Consider the following 22,741-nt stretch of genomic DNA (forward strand, 5'->3'; position numbering starts at 1 on the left):
ATATGGTTGCTTTGGGGAAGAATGAGAGAGTAAAGAGTATTTGCAGTCCACCCACGCTGCCTTTTCTCCTCATCCAGCATCAACAGCATTTATAACCTATTAAACCTTGTGTGCTTCTCCCAACCCGTCCTCCTACATGTAATATATGGGCTCAGCATAGAACTGGTAAAACCAGCAAAGAGTAGCTGGGGTCATGTGGGGCAGTGTTATTACCTGACTTTGCATGATGTCGAGATAATTTGGTATTCTGAAATCTGTACGCTAGCTCTAGTTTTCAACAAGTATCTCTATTTGCAACTACAACAGGGCAGAGAGAGAAGTGGTGCTCAGTAACTTGGACACTCTTTGTTCTGTGGCTCTGGGAGAAAAAGTGACCGAAGAATTTCTTCTTGCAAGAGATACAGTGATCACCATTTGCAGTATCACAGATCATGTCAGGGTAAGTTTAAATAAACGAGATTTTGTCAAAAAAAAAAGTAACGCTCAACTGATGTCTTTTGGTCAAAGCCTTCACAAAACAGTGACAATACTGGGATCAAATTACATACAAGTGGACTCTTGATTCTGTAACTTAGTAAGCAAGTTGGAAATGTTTTGTTTGTAAAAACATTATTTTAAAAAAATCTGTGTTTTACACTTTATGGTTATTAACCACTTTGTTTCGGTGATCACACAAAATCCCTAAAAAGTCAGTTTATTGCAATATGTGGAAATTAGTTGTATGTATAGTTTTAATGAAGCATTGCAAATAAAAAGTGATGGTAAGGATTCCTTATAGCCCAGATTTTGGCTAGTAATATCTGAAAGTTTACGTCTGTCCTGTTATGATTTATTGTCCACCCAATAGCAATCAAAAGGAGCTCCATTCAGACTCCCCCAGGACCATCAGCTGTTCACCTGCCTTACACAGGCTGTTGCTGATGGTAAACAATGCACCCTTGGATTTTTTTCCCCTATTCTTTCCACCAGACATGGTTTCTTCCTCTAATGTTTCTGTCTCCACTGTTTGTTCAAGGTGTGGTGATGGAAGACCCTTACTGGCAGAGCTTTATGGAACAGGCCGTCCGTCTCATCTACTTCCTGGCTGAGTCCCCAGACCAGCTGTGCTCCCGGCTGCTCCAGAGAAGCGCTCGACTCTTACTTGATCAGATTGTTGAAGGCAGTGAAGTCAACAAGGATGTTGGCCAAATCCATGATGCATCTCAAGACTCCAGTGACCAAGAAGAACAAGGTTAGCCGTGTTGTCTACCATGTTGCTGTCTACAAAATGGTACAAGACTTATTTCTGCCGTTTGTCAGCGCATCCTTAATCACACATGGCCACATGTTTTCTCTCCTGCAGTGAACTGTGTGTGTCTGGCCCAGCTGCTGGCGCTCTGCGGATGCGTTGCTTTTTGGCAGGTGTCTCATCTTGAGCGTAGTGTGAGCGCTGAGCTGCGGAGGAGGAGAGGAGAGACAGAGGAGAGGGAGGAGAAGGAGAAAGGCCCAGGCAGTAAAGCTAAGGTAATGAGCAGCTGTACAGGTGTTCCACACAACACAATACAGAGTTCTTGGGAAATGGGTGACAAACCCACTAATTATGGTTGTGTTCAAACTACTTTCTTCCATTTTGTAAAGGTTAATGTATGTCAGTGTTATGTAATATCTAATTGGACCATCAGGCAAGTTATACAATTAAAGCATTTTTTTATATTTCTGCAGTGCAAATTCTTTAAATGAATTTACTAAAAAGAAACTAAAATCCCATAGTTCTTCTAATATTTCTTGCTTTTAATGGTAATTTAATTCTCTGTTGTGAAATAGATTTGGAGCATGTTCACAGAGTAGAACAACTCTACAAAAGCTCTGAAGTCATGCACCGAAAAACTCCAAAGATGATAAAGCTACATTTAATGTTGCTACCATGTTGAGTAAATTAAACTTTTATTAAAGTTTGATATTTATCTGGATGAATTCTGACAATAGAAGTGGCTTAACAGACAATACTTTGTGCTGTCCGAGTCACTTTTTAACTGATTCAGAAGAGATGAAGCCAATAGTGAGAACTTATTTTCATTATTGTATTAAAATATATTTTCACTCTGAAAAAGTACTCCAAATTGTGTTTTCTTTTTAGATCAATATATTTGTTTAGAAAGTGTAAAAAAATGTACTTGTCATCCATAATGTTATGGATGACAAGTTTCACTTCAGGAAATTTTATATCTGGTTGATGGCAATTAAAAAAAAAAAACTTAACTTTTGTTTTGGCAAATCTAGAATAATGCAATTGTTGGGTTTAAAATATGCATTGACCAATTTCATGTTTCAGCTGTACTCCATATTACAGTTGGTGAGTCTATAATCCAGTTCACAAAATTAAAATATCTTAAACTGATTAAATGATTTTTATGCTACAAGAGTAATTGTTAAAGGCAGAGGAGAATTTAATAAACAAACAAGCATTGGCTTCAGTACCATCAAGGCAATGATATAGAAAGCTTAAACAGCAAAGCTTAATCAGTCACAACACTTCTATAACACATGTACACCAATTCACAGGATTAATGGCTTTTCATTTGCAACAAAAGCTGCTTTTTGATGTCCTGCTAGAAGTACTTAATTGCTGTTAATGTCCCAATATCATGCCTAAAATGAACAATTTCAGGAATGACTGTTAATATTAACTGGGATGTGTTTATATTATTATGTGTATTGTTTGTTAAATTGGGTTGTTCATAATAAAGTAATTAGATTGAAATCGATATCAGACTCAACATTAATGAACTCCAACCAGGATTTTTTACATAACCTGTTTTATTTGGAAAAGATTACTGAAAGTGCTGGATGATTTATTTCTATTTAAAGTTAAAGCTGAACCTCATCCAAACAGCTGTGAGATGAGACATTTTTCAATCAGTGGGTCTCTACTGGGTGGCTTGACAATGAGATTCATTTTAGTGACACAGACAGATTAGTGACAGCTCTTAATTGTTCAGTCCTTCAGAAGAAAGAATGGATGTTCCCTTAATTAGAGTGGGAGTTTGTTCTGTAATTTATAAACTCATTGCAGTTACGTCTTTACTGTCTCATAAAAATACAAGACTGAATTTCATAGTGGAAGAGACATGGTGTTTAATGTAGAATTGTGCATAGAGGGCATGCTGTTTTTTTTTTTTTTTTTTTTTGTCAAATTTATTTAGATTTTTGAACAAATGGAGTTGGTATGTGCATTTAACCTTTGTGCAAGTTGTGACGAAACTGAACAATGAAGGACAAGCTTGAGGTGCTGAGCCATAGCAATGGGAAGACAACATTTGGTAAATTCACCAATGAATGGAGGACAGTTTAAGTGTGTTGCATTTCTATGCTTCATATATTGAGAAACGTTCACTTACAGCCAAACCTTATAAACCCATAACAGTCTGACTTAGAATATTAACAGTTTTGAAATAATAAAATGTTTCTCTTGGTCTGTTTAGCTATAATTATCTAAAAATAAACCAAACAACCAGATGAGCTACTTTTTCTTCACCTAAATATCTATATGACTCAAGATAAAGTGAATTGAGGTTTCAGCTTATTTAAATCTAAAATAGGATTTAGAGGCATTTTTGAGTTTTTATGGAGCTTATTTAGTGTTGACTTTATTTCTTTCTTAAAGCAGCAGCTGGCCAATGAAAGTGCCATGGAAGAGGAGCTCGGGTTGATTGGCGCGTCTGCTGAAGACACTGAAGCAGAGCTCATCAGAAAAATCTGTGAAACAGAATTACTGGCTGGTAAATAAAAACTCTTGCCAGTTTTCTTCCTGCATCATTTCAAGCTGCGTTTAAATCGACTTTATTTATTATCTCTCAATCTGTTTAGAGGACAACCTGCTGAGTGCGTTTCTTCCTCTGCTGGTGAAAGTCTGCAGTTCTCCAGGACGCTATTCCCACCCTCAGCTCACCACTGCTGCCTGTTTGGCACTGTCTCAGTACATGATGATAAGGTATATAACATTGCTCAATAAACATTCATACACCCGCTACACCATTTGCTTAACCTTGGACAGTAGGGCATCTTTTATTCCATCTGTCTGTTCTAGAAAACTTTGAGTTTAGTTTGTCTTTGGCCATTTTGGCTGCCCATCTGTTTAGCTCCGACATCTTGGTTTAAGTCCACAATGCAGGTTGCTAAGCATGCAAAGTATGGAGTTTAATTTTTCCCAACTTGTGTCGAGTTATTTAATATGTTGGTATTCTTGGGACAAGAGACAAACTGAGTCTCGAATTGTTTTACCTAACGTGGAAGTGTTATTTAAAACAATTATGAACAGCAGTGGTATACCACTTGGCACATACATTTGTAAAACAATGAAAATAGTAGAGAATTGTTGCTGTGAACAAATTCATTGGTTCTGATCTTTACCTTGACATAAATGCTTGCACTGTTTTTAATGTCTTTCTTATTTTTTAAGAATGTCATAAAACACCCAGAATCTCTTCTGTATTGCATTACACATCCCAGAAAAAAAAATTCATTTAAAATACACAATGCACCAAGTGTTTGGATGCTTTTTTTACAAACTGAAAGGATAAGTTAATTAGCTTTGAATTAATTATTTTACCCATTAAGCTTTGCTGTATTGATGCTGTAAGATAGAGGCTTTAGCCCTTCTGTTGTTTTGTGTCTGTGGTGCAGAGTGTAATCAGACCCATGATATAATCCTGATAGTCCAATGAATCTGACAAACTGGTAATGAGTTAAATTGAACCATTCTGAAGACTGGAAATTGGCTTGAAAATGTTTAATTATTACATTAGGGAAGTAGCTGGAGGGGAAGATTCCTTGTAATTTCATTCTGAATGTTGTTGAGATAAAACTGACTATAACAGTGAGAGGAAGCCTCTAAAGAAAAAGTTGATTTATATTTAACTTTTTTTTTTTGCTGTTTTGGTGTACTTTAACTGCTCTTACATACAGTCTGTAGCAATTCAATTGATATTCCTACCCCTCCATGAAAGTTGCACTTCTGCCCAAACCTTGTGAAGAGCCTGATTATGTGGACATGTTTGTATTCTTTCTGATTATTGCAGAAAGAATTCTGTTTTCTTTTAGCTTGATTACACTAACCTTTTAAATCTCTAATCAAAATTATAGAGTGCCTTTTTTTCTTCTTTTTTTATTTTACTCCTGGCACTTTTTCTCAAATGATGGCTGATTTCCATCATTCTGTGTTTTAGGAAAATTGGACAAATCTTAACCCCAATGACATGTCTCTAACACCTCTTGTTGCTGTTTAATTGATATAAATAACGTGGCATTTCTGAAATAAAGAAACAACTGATTTGTTTAATTAAGCTGAGGCTTCTCTCACTGGTGTCCTTTTGGCACAAGGTGTTAGACTTTCAGGTTATTGTAAAATGCTTAAATTTTTCCTTTTCTGCAATTTCACCATTATTATATCATAATAATCTGAATTTTTGGTCAGAGTTTTTAAACTGAGAATCCATCCATTTGTTGCTTATATTATGTTAGAGCATTCCATGGGGCAGGTAATTTTAAATTTATTATTATAAATGGCAGCCACACAAGACCCACAAAGAACACTGAAACATGTCAATATTTAATTCATTGTTCTCAAAATGAATTAGGATTAGCACTAAAAAGTTAGTTAGGTCTGTCAGTAATACAGTTCAAAAAGTAAAACACATATATGTATTTATTTTATATGATCATGTATATTCCAGCAATTATTTCAACTATTTATATATGACTTACAGTTGAAAAAAAATCAAAAATAAAAGTAACTTTTAATGTTTCTGGTGCTTCCGTTTCAGGAAAACCTTGAAATAAAAATGTGATGGTCATTGTCCTATATATGTGTGTATGAGATGGCAAATCTTCTCCAAACTCTCTACACTCAGCTTTGTTTCACAATTCTCTCAAAGATACCACATTCCCTGTTCTTTATTCACCTTTTTGTGCTTTTCCTTTTGCTCAACTTTCCGTTGCTATGTTTGGATACTCAGAGCACCCAGCTTCTTTAGAGATGACCTTTTCTAGCTCATCCTTTTTTGTGGAAGCAGTAAGTGACCATTATGGATAAGTCAAGTTAGCAGAATACTTCGCATTACTTATTTCAGTTTTTTGTTGGTTCTTCCCAATATTAGCCTTTCCTGTGGTTTTCATTATGTGAGCCATAATCATTGAAAGTAACGAAAATAAACCTTTCAGATATCACTGTAGCTAATGGCTCTGGATTGGTTTCCCTTTTTCAATTGAAAAGAACTGAAATAATCCACCTTTATAGGACAACTCCTCTAGATTATGTATTCAATTTAATGCTTTTATTTTGTCCTCATTTCAGCCCATCAGTGTGTGAAGACAACATTCGCCTCATCTTCACGGTGCTGGAGCGCTCTACTCTCCCCGTCGTCAGGGCCAATGCCATCATAGCGTTGGGAGATCTCACAGTGCGTTTTCCAAATACGTTGGAGCCCTGGACCCAAAATCTATATGCAAGGTAGCTCCTGTTTAGTCGCATCAGTCACTAATAAAAAAGGCAAACGCTTGTTGTTGTCCACAATGCCTAAATAAATCAGTTGATCCATACCATCATTATCTTTTAAGAAGTTTCACCAAGGATCATAAGAAAAATGCTTCCACTCGATGGGTCATGCGAGTGGGTGTTCTGCGAGTGAAGTTTTTTTCTTTTCCTCCTTGCAAACACCCACTGACACACATCCTTGTACACTCCTGCCTTCTTCATCCGAATCCCATCACCGCTTTTCAGTGTGACGTTCCCCTCAACCACTAGAGTGTTACCACTGTCAGAATGCTCCACTGAGCCACATGATGGGAAAAGTTTACTCTTATTTATTTATTTCATTTTGATTTTTCACAGGTAGTGGGAAATAAACTTTTAGATTATCTATATGCTGTCAAAAACTCCGATAGTGGGCAACCCTGGAGGTTGCTGTGACAACTGGCTAATATTCCTTCAAAGCTTAAGAAGGGGGATCGTTACCAGACAGGGACCTGGGCGGAGCCTCAGACCACATCAGGAAAGGCCGCCATAACACAACAAGCGGCTTAATCACCACTCTGACCAGCAGGTTGTAATTACACTGAGCGGGGAGACGGCGGTAATATTTGGGCAAAGTCATGCATTCTGCAAAGGTTTGAGCGTTTGCATTTAAAAAGCACTTAAATATTTCAGCCAACTGAGAGGCTGGAGTTGCTCTGTTTGATGAAGTGCTGTTTTAATTATAATGTGAGATAACGTTCACATTGGGGTGTTCTGACAAGTAGAACATTTTCTTTCCTAATTCTTCACTGCCCTCAGTGTTTTCTACACGATAAGCATTTGCTAGTTTTCCTAATTGTCTCCCACACACCAACACCTCCACTGTTCTCAAGGCTGCTGCCCTGGCGCCTCCTGATAAGCGCATTAAGAATTAATTACCCTGTTCACTGCTGTTGTAAGCTTCTACATTGGCATGTGGAAGTAGCATGTACGAGTGTGTGATCCTCTGCCAGGAGTCCTGCTCTTCGGTGCAAATGAGAAATGGGAAATGAGTTGCTTTTGTTCTTTGGCTTTTTTGGGAGAGGGTAAAGCTAAATTAGTTTCTGATTGCCCCGCCGCAACCTGTCCAGTCCCATTGTAAGCAACCAGCCTATAGGGTGTCACTTTAAGTTTTGGATGACTTTTACCTTTTTATCTGAAGAAAAGCTGATAAGAAGTGACTTTTCTTTCGCGTTTACTTATTGTATCTTATCAGTATACCTAGTGCTGTAGTTCTATTAGCTGAAAATAACTATTTGGTATCTAATTTCAGGTTTCTCAATAAAGCATCCTTGCATTTTTACAAGGATGCTTTTGTGAACTTTTATACACCTTCCCTAAATATTTTTGAAAAAAATAAGTATTTCCAAAAAAACAACTGGAATGTAAATGTTCAAGAAATATAACAGTTGGAGTGTCTAGTTTAAAATTGGACAGATACCAGCACTTTATTTCAGAGATGATGAAGAGTTCTTGTTGCCAAATAAGGCCAGCAGCGATGTTATGTGGTATGTAAATTGTTTCACAGCTTTGTGGTTATGCCTAAACTGGGCTGTTTGTGGGAGCAACTATGCATGTTGGGTGTTGTCTTGAATATTGATTTTTTTAAATTGGTTTCTGTTTCTGATTGCTTTTTTTTAATTATTATTAAAAATGTAAAGCACTGACTCTCGGGTCGTTAACTTCATTTTTTCCCCTCCCCTCTCTATGTTTAGGTTGAGTGATGAGGTCCCATCTGTGAGGCAGACAGCTGTGACAGTTCTTACTCAGTTGGTCCTTAAGGATGTGCTAAAGGTCAAAGGCCAAGTCAGTGAGGTCGCTGTGTTGCTAATTGACCCAGAGCCGCATATCACCAGTCTGGCTCTAAACTTCTTCAATGAGCTGGCCACTAAGGTACACACACACACACACACACACACACGACAGCTACACAGAAGCTGTAGTGGAACCTGGCGGCTTTGAAAGGTTTTTAACTTTATTTGTCGTCCATCAGGACAACGCCATCTACAACCTGCTGCCAGACATCATCAGTCGCCTTTCGGATCCAGAGAGAGGAATGAGCTCCGAGGACTTCAACACCATCATGAAGTGAGAGGCACAGAAACCTTGTTTCTTCACTTCCTTGTAAAAGTATTGACACCCCTTCATTCTTGTAGAAATAACCAAGCACACATTTAGATCTGCATCAAACCGTGGCGAGACTTTATGAAATTACTATGCGGATCCTCTCTATCGAGGCTGAGCTCAAGTTAATTTGCACATCCACATGAAGACATTTTGCCATTCTTTGCAAAGTCTTCTTCTTGGCTATGCTGAATACATACATTTAACTTTTTAGGTTTTTATTTTGAATTGGTTTTAACAAATGTTTCTCATTTCACTTCAAAATTAAGTGCAACTTTGATTTGTCACAATAAATTCACAAACATACATTGATGTTTCAACAGATATGAATACTTTTACACTTTTTCACTGTGCCTACAGAATAATGTAGAGCAATTTAAGGTTTGGACTAATGATGCAAATAACTTATTTTAATAATTGCTTAATCTATAGACTATTCTAATGGTTAATCTGAAGAGAAAAAATGACACATTCTGCAGATTTTTCATTTTACCACTTAAGCCTTTTCCATAGTACAATAGAAATACATTAAAGGATACTTATAAAAAATTATCCGCTTCCTTTTTAAATAAGAGAATGAATATTTTATTGCCTAAATGGCAATAACAGCATTGTTGTAATAAATTTGAACTGGGTGAAGCGAAAACTGTCACTTGAGGAGGTTTGGCTGAAATTAAATACAAAGGTTCAGAATGTATAGATTTTTCTGTGTAGTTTTGCATTTTTACAGTTTTTTTTTTTTTTTTTTTAAGCAAATTGCCTTTTTTGAGTCTGTATACTCCAGCAAACAATTGATTACTAAGCTAGTTGATTTCAGTAATTGATTAACCACAGTTAATTGTTTCATCCTTATTTTGGATAGAAGCATTTCAAGCTCTGAATGTGCTAAATGAAGTTTTGGGTGTTTTCACAGACAGCTATTCTCCTACATCACTAAAGAGAGGCAAACTGAATCTTTGGTGGAGAAACTGTGTCAGCGCTTCCGGACTGCAAAGTGAGTATAAATTGCCTTGTTTTTCTGCTGCTGCCTCTTTGGGTGATTTCATTTTTTTTTCTTTCGAATAGTTTCACTCCTAATTTCTGAAAGTGTCCTACAGCATTTCATTGTGTGAGGTGTGGGGGTGGATGTGTGGATAATTAGTGGGTGTTTTTTTTTTTTTTTTTTACTTTGAGAAAGAGAGTTTAACAATTAAATCAAGTTCACGGTTTGCTTCACCAGTCATGTAGGCTGACATCTTCCTATTCAGTGCTTTTGTCATGGAAAAACGGCCTCATGTGTAGTTTGAGAGTAGATGCAATGACTGGGCTGGCCGGGCTTCAGCCTCTGAGTCATTCTTTATCCATACGCAGAAGGACATTTTATATTATATAATGGAAAACTGAATTTGGACATAAAAGGTTCCTGGAAATGAGATTAGGTCCAAATGTCAGAGCAACGACATGTTTATCAGAAATGATTTTTTTTTTTTTTTTTTTGTTCAGTCTAGAATTACTGTGCATTATGTTGGTAATGGGTTTATTTTCTAATCCCTCAACTTCTCATTTCATGCTCTTGTCTCTGCAGAACCGAGCGCCAGTGGTGTGACTTGGCCATGTCCCTGTCCCTGCTCTCCATGTGTGAGCGTGGCTTTAAGAGGTTGCAGGAATGCTGGGAATGTTACAGTGACAAACTAACCGAATCCGGAGTCTACCAGCCTCTGCTCACCATCATAGCCAAGCTTCGTCGTGGAGCCAAACCTCAATTTAAGGTGTACGAATTGCTCATTTAAGCTACTCATGTGCTTTATTTAACAAGTTCTATTTCATCCCTACTGACCGCCAGAGGGCGGTGCTGAAAGCACTGAATGTTCCCTTCGCGCATGCGCCGTTCGAGTAATAATGCCAAAAGAGTCACACCTGTGACATATCGGATGATCAATCAGAGGCTATATAGCATGACGTCATCCGATGCTCTGTTCCTCTTTTCTTCTCGCGTGCGGTTCGCTTTGCATGGCATCGGCCTTTTGGATCTTTTCGCCGTCGTTGGAAGCCCGATTGCCTGTTGGCCGGAGTAGCGGTGTGTCGCCCTCCTAGGGCTGCGACGGATCTTCGATTCACGGTACTGTTTGTTGGAGCTACGCTAACGGTGTTAGCCTTTCTCAGTTTGCCGTTTGGCTTTAATTGGTGACGGTTGCGTCTCGCCCCCTCTCCCAATTTTAGCCGAACCTTTCGGCCGGTTTGTTTTTTGCTTTGATTGGTGACGGGTGCCCTTTTTGCCCCCTCTCCCGAGTTTTTGGATTTTGGTCCGCGGCGGCGTTCACGCCCCCTCGCCCATTCTTGGTCTGTGTTATTATTAAAACATCTCTCTGTGACTGGTGACGGTAGCGTCTCGCTCCCTCTCCCAGTTTCAGCCGATCTTGTGTTTGTAGTTTTGTGTGGGATTCACCTGACTTCGTTTGCTGCTTTGATTGGTGACGGCTGCGTTTTCGCCCCCTCTCCCGATCTTAGCAAGCCTCCTGTTCTGGATTGGGCTGCGTGTTGCCCCTCCGGGTTTGGTTGGTGACGGCTGCGTTTTCGCCCCCTCTCCCGATTTGATTTTTTCCTTGCCCTTTGTTCTGGGCATAGCTGACGGTGTCAGCTCCTTTGTTGCTCTTTTCTTGTGATTGGTGACGGTTGCGTTCTCCGCCCCCTCTCCCAATCGTGGTCGGTTCTGTCTGCCTGTGGTGGGACAGCGGCGCTATGGATAGCTCCCACTGTTGTGCGGATTGCGGGGCTGTGCTTCAGGCGGATGATGGGCACGACCGGTGCCCTGCCTGCCTCGGGCATGATCACCTGGCTGAGGCCCTGTCGGGCGATCCCTGCATGAACTGCAGCTACATGCCCCATGCTGTGAGGGTTGCTCGTCTGGCCCAGTTACGCCCAGAGCGTGACGGTGACCTTCCACCTTCTGGGCAGGTTGCCACGGCTAGGCGCTCTAAGCGCAGGACCGAGGCTGCAGCCTCCGTAGCTCCTCCTAAGAAGAGGCGAGCTAAGTCTGACCAGGGTCTTTCCACGATGGTTGAGCGTTTGTCTGCGGAATTGGCAGAGATGAAGTCCCTTCTTCAGGCACCTCAGAAGGTGGATGTTTCCATGGATGGGTTCTCTTCCCCGCCTATGCCGGAGTTGGCCGTGGAGGAGGATGTACTGTCTTTGGCTGCCTCTGCCTCTCACTTTCGGCATGAGGAGGAAGAAGCACAGTCATCCCGCGCTTCGGAGACCGGCTCACGCTCTTCGTCTCAGAGTGCGGCTAGTGGCTCTGGTGGCAGTTCCATGCAGGACGTCATGCGTATGGCCTTGGGGCAGTTGCAGCTGGATGTCCCGCAGATGACGGAGTCCGCTCCTGGCAGTGCTTTTTTCAGGCGCGGACGTGCCCCTACCCCCTTTTCTGTCCCTCCATCGGAGGAGTACCTCAGGGAGTTGCATGCTTGTTGGCGGGACCCTAGGGCCTTTTCACGTCTCTCCGCCGATGGTCGGGTGTTGGCAGCTATGCACGAGTCGGTTACGGCAGGCTTGGATCGCATGCCGGCAGTCGAACCTGCTGTTGCCTCGCTCATCGTGTCCCCTGACGAGGCCCTGCGTGATGATGTTCGGTGCCCGCGGGCTCAATGTCGTATTACGGATGGCTTCCTCTGTAAAGCATATAATGCCGGAGCGCGTGCTGGCCGCCTTGGCAATTCCTTGGCGCACCTCATGTTTGCCCTTTCTGGGTCCCTTCAGGATGCCAGTGGGGCTGATGCAGCTGTTGGCTTTAGCGATGCAGCGCTTCAGGCCTTTGCGTTGATGACCAGGGAGCTTGGGCGTGTGATGTCTTTTCTAGTCCAGGCTCGTCGACAGGTCTGGCTGGCTCAGTCCACGTTGACTGAACCATGCCGTAGGACCCTCCGTGATGTTCCTGTGGTGCCAGGGGAGTTATTCGGTTCTGCTGCCTTGGATGCACTGCAACGTTCTGTTCAGGCGCGGCAGACTAGGCAGCAGCTTTCAGGCCTCAGCAGGGGGATGCCCCCTCCTCCTCATGGTCCGAGGCGCCCGTCGGCTGGCCCCAGCATTCGGCCGCCGCCTCAGGGGTGTGATCGGCCTGGTGGATTTCGGCCTCATGCGGTGCAGCAGAGGTCCAGGAGGGATTTTCGTGGGCCGGTCCGTTAACCAGCCAGGCACTCCCGGGCCGCAGACTTTGGCCGCCCCACCCACAGAGCCCCTAGGGGCCTTGGGGAGAGAAAGTGACTCCACCGGGCCGGCCGTCGGACGTTTTTCTCATCGGCAGCTCAGTTACTGGGCTGCTCTTGCTGTGGATCCGTGGGTGGTTGCCACTCTGACCCATGGATACCGGCTACAGTTCCGACGGCGGCCTCACATCTCACGCCGGGTCAGGGAGACCGTCATCACCGACCCGGTGAAAGCTCAGGCCTTGGACCAGGAGCTTTCCGCCCTCCTGGCCAAGGGTGCACTCGAGGCGGTGGATCCTCTGCGGCAACCCAGAGGCTACTATTCAACCTACTTCCTCGTGCCGAAAAAGACTGGTGGATTTCGTCCCATTTTGGACCTCAGGGGTCTCAATCAGTGTTTAAAGGTCCTGCCGTTCCACATGCTCACGACGGCAGAGGTTCTTCGCGCCGTGACGAAGGGGGACTGGTTTACCTCAATCGACCTTACGGACGCCTACTTTCATGTACCTGTTGCGGCAGATCATCGTCGTTTTCTGAGGTTTGCCTATCGGGGTCGCCACTGGCAGTTCCGTGTGCTCCCGTTCGGCCTCTCCCTTTCCCCGAGGGTGTTCACTCGATGCGTGAAGGCAGCCCTCTCTCCTCTGCAGGCCCGTGGCATGAAGGTTATGCCATACCTCGACGATTGGCTTCTTTGCGCCCCGTCTCGAGAGCAGGCTTCTCACGATACGAGTCGCCTGCTCGCTCATGTGTCCCGGTTGGGCCTCCGGGTGAACTTGGAGAAGAGCTGTCTGATTCCATCGCAGACAACCACTTTTCTTGGAGTGCGTTTGGATTCTCCCTCCATGATGGCCTACCCGTCTGTCCAGAGGGTGGACAACATTCTCCAGCTGGTGAGTCGATTCAGGCTGGGCAGGGCCCTTCCTTACGTTGCCTTCTTGCAGCTGCTGGGCAAACTGACATCGGTTACTCGGGTTGTGCCCTTGGGTCTGCTCTCGCTGCGCCCTTTGCAGAGGTGGGTCAACAGCTGGAACCTGGATCCCAGGCTTCACAGGCACCGCAGGCTCGTGGTGACATGGCTGTGTCTTCGCGCCCTGAGTCCATGGCGAGACAGGACCTATTTGTCCAGGGGTGTGTCCATGGGTGTGATTGTGTGTCGCAGAGAGGTGGTCACGACAGATGCCAGCTCTGTGGGATGGGGCGCTGTGTGGCAACACCAGGCGGTTCGGGGCCGCTGGTGTCCGCGGGATCGCTCCAGGCATATAAATGTGTTGGAGCTGCGTGCTGTACATTTGGCTCTCAGGCATTTTTTGCCCCGCCTGGAGGGGAGACATGTCCTGGTTCGGTCGGACAACACCTCTGTTGTCTACCACATCAACCACCAAGGTGGCACCAGGTCAGCGCAGCTTCTGAAGGAGTCCCAGGATCTCCTGGTATGGGCATCGGTTCACCTGTCCACCCTGCAGGCGGTGTACTTACCGGGGTTGTGCAATCAGGTAGCGGACTCCCTTTCCCGACAGGCGCCGGCTCCGGGAGAGTGGTCCCTCCACAGCGACGTGGTCCGCCTGGTCTGGGGCCTTTTCGGTCAGGCGGAGGTCGATCTGTTCGCCACAGAGGCCTCGACTCATTGCCCTCTGTGGTTTTCCCTTACAGGGGCCGCCGGTGCCCTGGGCCAGGATGCCTTGGCCCATCCTTGGCCCAGGGTCCTCCTATATGCCTTCCCACCCTTTCCCTGATTTGGCCGACTCTTCGGAGGGTGCTCGAGGAGGGCCACAGGATGTTGCTGGTAGCTCCGTGTTGGCCGGCACGACCGTGGTTCCCACTTCTACGGAGTCTGTGTCACGGTGTCCCGTGGTGTCTCCCGCCCAGGAGGGATTTACTGTCTCAGTTGGGGGGTCAGATATGGCATCCCAATCCTCACCGCCTCCGGCTGTGGGTGTGGCCACTGGGAGGCTTGAACTGCAGCTGACTGGGTATTCGGCTCCTGTCAGGCACACTATTTTGAGTGCGAGGGCATCCTCCACTCGTCAGCAATATGACAACAGATGGCGTCTGTTTTCCCGGTGGTGTTTTGCCCGTAATGTTGATCCGGTCACCTGTGCGGTTCCCACTGTTTTGGAGTTTCTTCAGTCCCTTCTTGATGAGGGCCGCTCCCCTTCGACACTTAAGGTCTATGTGGCAGCTATATCGTCTTGTCATGCTGAGATTGATGGCCGTACAGTGGGGAGCCATAATCTTGTTTCTCTTTTTTTGCGTGGTGCTCGTAGGCTGCGCCCTCCACTGGCCCCGCGAGCACCAGTTTGGGACCTGTCCTTGGTCCTCAGTGCTCTGTGCCACCCTCCATTTGAGCCTCTGGTTCAGGCGGACCTCAAATGGTTGTCATGTAAAACTGCCTTTTTGTTGGCTATTGTCTCAGCTAAGAGGGTCAGTGAGCTACATGCTCTTTCTGTCAGTCCATCGTGCCTGAGGTGGAGTTCGGATGGCTCTGGTGTCACCTTGTGGCCGAACCCGGCGTTTGCCCAAAGGTGTTTTCTCCTTCTTATTGTAACCAGCCGTTGAAATTGGCGCGTTTCCGGCCCATCTCAGGGGACGCTGGTGATGGTCCTGAGTTGCTGTGCCCAGTGAGGGCACTGGAGGCCTATCTTGCAGCCACTGCTGCCTTACGACGTTCAGACCAGCTGTTCTTGTGCTATGGGGGCCCTCGATTGGGTTGTCCTCTGTCTAAACAGCGTCTCTCCCATTGGATTGTGGATGTCATTTGCCACGCCTACGCTGCGGGGCACCATCCCCAGCCAGTCGGCGTGACGGCGCACTCTACCAGGAGCGTTTCCACCTCCTGGGCCGCCTTGAGAGGAGTTCCACTGGAAGCTATATGTGCTGCTGCGTCGTGGGCTTCTCCGAGCACATTCACTAGGTTTTACAACGTGAATGTGGCATCCTCTCATCCTCTGGACCAGGTTCTCTTGCAAGGGTCTTCTGGGCCTTCTCAGTGAGGTGCGTGCTCGGATTCCTTGTGACATCGCTGGTATTCGTCATTCAGTGCTTTCAGCACCGCCCTCTGGCGGTCAGTAGGATGAAATAGAACGAAAGTTACATATGTAACTACGGTTCTATGAATCCCGGATGACCGCCAGAGCTTCTCTGTCACTCAGAATCCTTGCATTTCGCGAGAAGATTCTGTAGGAACAGAGCATCGGATGACGTCATGCTATATAGCCTCTGATTGATCATCCGATATGTCACAGGTGTGACTCTTTTGGCATTATTACTCGAACGGCGCATGCGCGAAGGGAACATTCAGTGCTTTCAGCACCGCCCTCTGGCGGTCATCCGGGATTCATAGAACCGTAGTTACATATGTAACTTTCGATTTATTTTTATTCTTGTAGTAATCATAAATATCTCAATCAGGCCCAGATAGATGACTTTGAGAAGCGGCTGACAGCGGTTCACACCCGGGGCTTGGAGAACGTAGAAAGTCCTGAGATGGAAGAGAACCAAGGGGAAGAAGGAACTGCAGAAAAGACCAGCAGTCGCACACTGCTACCCACCAGAGGCCGTCAGAAAAGGAGAGGTCTGAAGTCACAGCTTTTACTCCGTTTCCTAAACTAAAAAAATTTATATTTAAAAAACTGACTGTGACTAAGGAAATATGTTTCCTCCCTACAGGTCAAACAAAGTCGTTGGTCTCCAGCCACGGCGATGACAGTTTTGTAACTCCTCAAAAATCACGCAAGTCAAAGAAACCAGTGATCACCTTCAGCAGCGACGAAGAGGAGGATGAGGATGGTGAGACTGCCAGGATTTATTTGTTTTAGAATATTTTCAGTTTGTGTAATTAAAAAAAAATCTATATTGGCAATTTTTTTTCTTTTTTTCTTTGTTTTACTTTCACATGAGTGATTTTGTTTTTCAGTTATTGATTTAATATATTAGTCTTATTGTATTGACCATTAAATATTATAAATGTTAAATAATTTTGTCCAAATTAGATGCCAAAAAACTTTTTGTTTATTGAATAAGCTAATTCAATATTGTGACTTCCTTTGGCGCCTCATTAGCGAAGCTTTTGTGTTCATTTAATTGCCCAACAAAGTTCTTTGTTTACTGTATTTTTATAATTGGTGCTGTGAATAAAATTTTATCAGAAGAAGTTCCTTCAGGTCAAAACAACTGAGTTCAGACTTACTGGACCAAATGCAACAAACACCAGTGTTGAAGGTTTATGAGTGGACAGGATTCTTCTTTTTTATTATTAGCTAAGAAGTAGTCCAAGATCTACAGGCAGAGCAGACCTTGACGGTAAAATCTGACATATATAATAAATAATTCCTGTAAACATGCTGATAATGGTAGCATAAAATCTACTGCAAATTCGCTCAGAACCTTTTATGTGGGTATAAACGTTCTCAGAAGGTTGATCTGTTCAGTACTTTTTAATTTGGGAATAATTTCTTGTGAAGTTTTTGATTAAATACAATCATTATGTTAAATGATTGTATTTGAATTATTGCTTTGTGACTTTTTCAGATTTTATCCGGTGGGAGTTTGTTTTTTTTTCTTTTTATGGGAGGAATTTGAATTTGTCTGCAACCATCTTACTTTTTATTTCTATTTATATAATCAACTTGATGTGATTTCATAAAAATGTCTTAAAAAATCAATTAAAAAAATGCATTTCCACCCAAGACTAAATACTCTGCAGAAATATTTCACTCAGCTTTTATCTTCCTTCAGATGCTGTCATGGCAGAGAGTGAGACCCCCAAAGTGACGACGCCAATCTCCCGCACATCACGCCGAACTCGCCTCAGAAACTGATTTCCTTTCTGTTTTTTTTTTTTTTTTACTGCCTTCTTAATATTTTATAATCAGCGATTTAATTTTAACTCTTTGTATATTTGTTTTATCCACTTTACTGCCTATCTTTAAGCTTTTGTAGTCTGATGATGCAGCTAATGACAGATTAGAAATCCTTTTTAATAAACCTGGGTCTTGTTTTAATTTCTGTTGTTCATTGTCTCACTCACATCTTTTACACAATATAAAGACAGATTTCAAGTGTCAAAGCTGTAGTATTTAACTTTTATTTTTTCAAACCTATATGTCCAGCTAGATGAATCGATCAGTAATACTTCAATAATTGGCTTTGACTCAATTATTGGTTTTGTCTGGTCATTGGTTCCACAAATTCATAAAGTTGGAGCTTTAAAACCACCTCATTTTCCACCAGACCGTTCAGGTGTGGGAGTTTTTTGCCAGCTGTACAAATAAAGTGCAGCTCCTTTCCTACCTGTTGCTGCACACTGCACATTAGGTGGCTGAAAGAGCACAACTACTATCAGCATTGACACTAATACAGCAGGCTGTCACAATAACTTGATATCAGTGGGTTGAACTTTACTCTAGAATGCATTGAAATGTTAAATGAATATGAGGTATTTGAGGTAATAGAATTGCAGTGGATGATTTAGATTTCTGTGTAAGAACCATGAAACTGTTGCATGTTTAACATGTTGGTGAGAATCTAGCTGCCATTATAACTTCTCTAGACACAAAAGTATTGTCTGCGAGGTGAAGTCATCTTAATTTATAGTGCTGTTTGAAGCAGCTGTGAATGTCTGCTTGTTTTGTGTGTTTGGACAGGCTGTTTCAGGGGTTGTCGCAGCTTGTCCAGACAGCATTGTGCATTTTTATGCCTATTCATTACATTTTTTTTAATCCCCAATTACATAAAGTTCTGTAAAAAAAAAAAACACCTTTTTCCTCCTGAACCTCATCTAAATGTTTGTATTCTTGACGTTTTCATGGCTGAAAAAAAATCCAAGAAAACGTCTAAAGAAATTAAACATCAAACAAGATATCTATTAGTTTGGAAAGAGCTGCAAAGCCATTTCCTAGGATATTGGGACATTCACAGGAACATCTGGCCTACAAATTTACTCCTAAAAAGCAATGCTGACTCATCAAGGAGGTCACAAAGACCCTAGAATAACATAAAACCAGGCTTGCATCACTTTGCTTCACAAAATATGAGACACATAGAGACAAAGTAAAATTGCACTTTTCAGAGCATTTCAATACCAAAACTAGTGCTGACCAAAATATTTGAAAGGTTCTCAATAGCCAAGAAACCTCTAGATGATCCCATATGTGTTTGGAGATGGATTTTTTGATGAGGGGAAATGAAACTATTTTGAAGGAACACGTCTTCTGGAAACAAAACCATACCACCAGTTAAGCATGGTGATGGTGGTGTGGTGATATGGAGCTGCTTTGTTTCCTTAGTACTGGGGTGAATTGCTGTTGTTGGAACTATTAAATCTATCAGGAAATCCTGAAGCCTCTAATAGGGGAATAATCCACAGCAACCCAGAAAATTCACCTCTGATTTTTATTTATTTTAAATTGTACTCTGAAGGGCCTGGTTAATTTGACTTTTCAGTTTTTCATTCACAAGTTCAACGTATGCAAGAAGAGTTAATTCTGTACTAGAGAACTGTTTGTAAAGATTATTTTGTATTTGAAACATGTTTTATTTCTTTGCAGCAGGTTTTAGTCGTCAGTGTTTGCGGACAGTTTCTGAAACATGTTTTACTTCTTTGCAACGTTTTGACAGGAAATTAACTCCATACGAAAGTGAAACAGAAGAAATTTGTTAAGAGGGAGGAAATACTTTTCACAGTTCTGTGAAAATCAAAGTTGATTCTTTAACTGAAGAGATCAATTCTCCCTGTATTCCTCAGTAGTGATGTACTTTAAATGTCATTTAAAATGTTTTTCATTTTCTCTGATAAACTTCTCATTGTCTTTCTGTCCATTTCTGTCCTCCTGTAATCAATCTCTTTTGTTGATCTCCCTCAGCTCTCAGCCTGGTGTGTTTTTTCCCTCTCTCTCTCTCTCCTTTCCTCCTCCTACTCTGCTGCCTACTTTTCCTCCAGCGCTCCACTGACATCATATACTGCTGTAGTTCAAACCCCACCATCATCACTAATCTCTTTCTCTCGCTGTTCTCCTACGCCGCCTCCCACACAGTGTCCTCTCCAAAAAAGATGAGAGGGGCGCATTTTTCTGAAACATTATGTAAAGACGCTCACAACAGCGGGGGTAACGGTGTGTTTATCTGAGGACAATTTGGGTTGAGAGTGCAAATGAAAGTGACAGTGGACTTTGCAACAAATGAGGCAATCAGCGCGGATGCGTCTGATTGCTCGCCCGGCTTTGGGCGACGATGAAGAATGAGGTTTATTTACTTGTAATAATCACAGGCTGCTGAACTTTAAGGTCGGTGTGTTGGATCCTGCAGCCGCTTGTGGTAATGTTGTAATTTAGCAGCAGGGGGTACAAGGACCAGATGGCACTGGCAGACTGTAAGTTACCCGGCAGAGAGGGGGAGGTCAGCGCACGCTGGGAAACACTACAGAGACAAAGGGAAAGAAGGATGCTAATATGCTCAGAGGGCTGTTAGTGCATGAGAAATGTAAAATTCAGGATAAGTCGTGACTGGACTGCGTGAAGCCTCTCCCTGCCAGTTACCTGATCGTAAACAGGTCACAGTGATGAGGCCAAAGCCGCCTGCTGGCCTCTGACCTCGGCTTGTACAGCACTCTGGCAGAAGTTTGGTTTGCAGAGCGCTGACCACACATTCAGTCACCTTGGCAATGACAATCAATCCCTCCAACAAGGCTATGACATCACTCCAAAGAAAAGAAGATGAGGCGGAGGAAGATGAAAGGGAGGTGGGGGGAGAGGGGGAGGCATCTCTGGCTCTACAAAAACTCTGCAGCATCCCAGCTGAAGCCCCAACATCCAGGAGACAGACGCAAGAGCAAGACAATCATCATCATTCTCATCATTAGCATCGCCCTCCCAATTCCATCAGAGCGTGGAAGCGAGGAGGAGGTGGAGCCAGCCGAGTGAGAAACTGATGCTCCCAGCAGGTGCCAACAAGTGAGAGGAGCTGAGAGTCCGAGAAGGTGGGAATGGAGAAGAGTCTGTGAGAGGAGAAGACACCCAGCCAGCGCTCCGAGAGAAAACAAACATCAGGTGAGCTTTTCTACTTTCATCCTTTCATTTTCACTCTGATTGCAGTTTATATCTTCTTAGTTGGGATTATGTTTATGAAAACTCAACGAAATGAGTCTGAGCACAGATATGTTAAGTTAGAAAAAACAAAGTCATTAAAAAAGTAAATCCACAGACAAAATAAAGATGCATTTTGAATGACCACAGAATATTTCTGGATACATCATATCAGCTAAAGTTAATTTAAATCACACCATTAAATTATTTTATTTAAATCACTTAGTTATGTTTAACCTGGAATAAAAACATAATCAATTTAATAAGGTCACCTATTTTTTTTTTACTACTTCTTGACAGCTGGTTTCTATTTGAATTTTAAAAAATGTTTTTAATTAAACCTGGCCACAGCTGTAGATTTAATTGGCTAAAATTTTAGTTTATATGTAAATGCAGTAAAGCATTTGTTTTATTCCAAAGATTACATCTCTAAAATAAACATACACACAAAAAATTATATTGGATGCCTCTGTTTTTTTGGACTAAATGCAATCTTAAATTCCTCAGCCAGAGGCAGCCTGTTTATGTTTATGTCACATACACTACATGCATGACTCTATGTTTGTCTCAAAGTACACAGAAAACGTGATATCTTGATTAAAAACGATGTTTGTTTTTGAAATTCATGAATTTCATATTTTCTTCATATTTTTCTCAGCGTTCAGATCTCTGCAGCAAGCAGCACGTTTTCCGGTCCTCGTCTCTGCTGCCGTTATTCCCGCTGCCATGCTGCACCCCGTGCTGCTGTGTGCCGCTCTGCTCCTCCTGACTCCCTTTGAGGTGACAGAGGCTCGCGCTCTCCATCCTGCTCCTGATGCTGCGCAGGTACGCCGGCTGGGAAAACAGGTGGACTGAGGAGAATACAGAGTGGAGCAGCGGAGGAAAATGAAATGTGATTGAATTATTCCCCCTTGTGCACGCCCTGAAAATTAGATTTTCTTTCTTTCCCTTCCCTCTGTGTAGTTTCTGGAGCAGTTTCTGGAGCGCTACAATGACCTCCTGACCCTGGACGACCTGGACAACATGTTGAATAGCCAGCCGGAGGATCAGTCCACTGCTGCCGCCGCTGCCTCCTCCTCCTCTGGGGTCAAAGCAGCTGAGTACCCTAAGTGGGCTGACGTCCAGACACAGCCGGAGACCCCCTGGCTCCGGCTGCTGAAGGGGGCGCTGGCCATGCAGAGGGAAGCAGAACCAGAAAGGTCACGAAGGGGATGGAACAAAGGATGCTTTGGCTTGAAACTGGACCGGATCGGGTCCATGAGCGGACTTGGCTGTTAGTGGAGAGAGGAGAAAAAGATGAGACTGGGCGCATCCTTCTTAGATACACTCACACACAGGCATTCACCTGCAGAAACAGGATGTTTACATGTAGTTTCTCTGTAGTTTGGTGTAGTGTGGTTTGAACCAGCGTAGATCAGATGCCTCACACTTCATTCCAGTATTAGAACATCCTAGCTTTGTTATCATTAAATCCTCACAGTAAATGTAGACACGTTTTGACTTTTTTGTGTGTAACAAAGACGTGGAGATCCAAAGACGATGGCACCTGTAAAGCATCTGCAGTTTATTTTTATGTTCACTTATGATTTGCATGAATAAATGGATTTGACATTTGGGGTGTTCTGCTTTCTTGCTCATAGAAATTCAATTCTTGCCCACTCGCAAAGCCCACATGGTTCACTCCCTATTGACACCTGTCATCTCAATTTCTCCTTCAGCGTGGAGATTTGCATCCTCATGACATCTTGTTTTAACTTGATGATTTATTGAATGTTCTTGTGGCTGTTGGAAGAAGTTCACTCCTTCCCCCGTCATTCTGCTGCTTGGAC

At 43.1% G+C, this 22,741-nt stretch overlaps 2 protein-coding genes across 4 annotated transcripts in view; both read left to right on the top strand.

The window, feature by feature from the left end:
• Positions 1–17,834, top strand: part of ncapd2 (non-SMC condensin I complex, subunit D2) — a 30,027-nt gene extending 12,193 nt beyond the window's left edge. The window contains exons 19-32 of one of the 3 annotated variants that reach the window (XM_055047909.1): positions 307–439; positions 848–923; positions 1,016–1,231; positions 1,343–1,503; positions 3,644–3,758; positions 3,847–3,970; positions 6,332–6,487; positions 8,245–8,422; positions 8,523–8,617; positions 9,567–9,647; positions 10,218–10,401; positions 16,243–16,405; positions 16,501–16,620; positions 17,569–17,834. In XM_055047909.1, coding sequence (XP_054903884.1) covers positions 307–439; positions 848–923; positions 1,016–1,231; positions 1,343–1,503; positions 3,644–3,758; positions 3,847–3,970; positions 6,332–6,487; positions 8,245–8,422; positions 8,523–8,617; positions 9,567–9,647; positions 10,218–10,401; positions 16,243–16,405; positions 16,501–16,620; positions 17,569–17,651 — 1,885 coding nt within the window. In that variant the 3' untranslated portion in view covers positions 17,652–17,834. Of the gene's footprint in view, positions 1–306; positions 440–847; positions 924–1,015; positions 1,232–1,342; positions 1,504–3,643; positions 3,759–3,846; positions 3,971–6,331; positions 6,488–8,244; positions 8,423–8,522; positions 8,618–9,566; positions 9,648–10,217; positions 10,404–16,242; positions 16,409–16,500; positions 16,621–17,568 lie in introns of those variants that run through there. The other 2 variants (XM_055047910.1, XM_055047911.1) reach the window with 2 other exon arrangements.
• A 2,782-nt stretch (positions 17,835–20,616) lies between these two features.
• Positions 20,617–22,526, top strand: nppcl (natriuretic peptide C-like). Its single transcript, XM_055047860.1, has 3 exons — positions 20,617–20,876; positions 21,571–21,737; positions 21,876–22,526. Exons 2-3 carry the CDS (start codon positions 21,639–21,641, stop codon positions 22,188–22,190), a joined length of 414 nt encoding a protein of 137 aa, XP_054903835.1. The 5' UTR covers positions 20,617–20,876; positions 21,571–21,638; the 3' UTR covers positions 22,191–22,526.
• The last annotated feature ends 215 nt before the right edge of the window (positions 22,527–22,741 follow it).

Source organism: Poeciliopsis prolifica, unplaced genomic scaffold, assembly GCF_027474105.1.
Source record: "Poeciliopsis prolifica strain line A6 unplaced genomic scaffold, Auburn_PproV2 SCAFFOLD026, whole genome shotgun sequence".
In the NCBI taxonomy this organism is placed as follows: domain Eukaryota; kingdom Metazoa; phylum Chordata; class Actinopteri; order Cyprinodontiformes; family Poeciliidae; genus Poeciliopsis; species Poeciliopsis prolifica.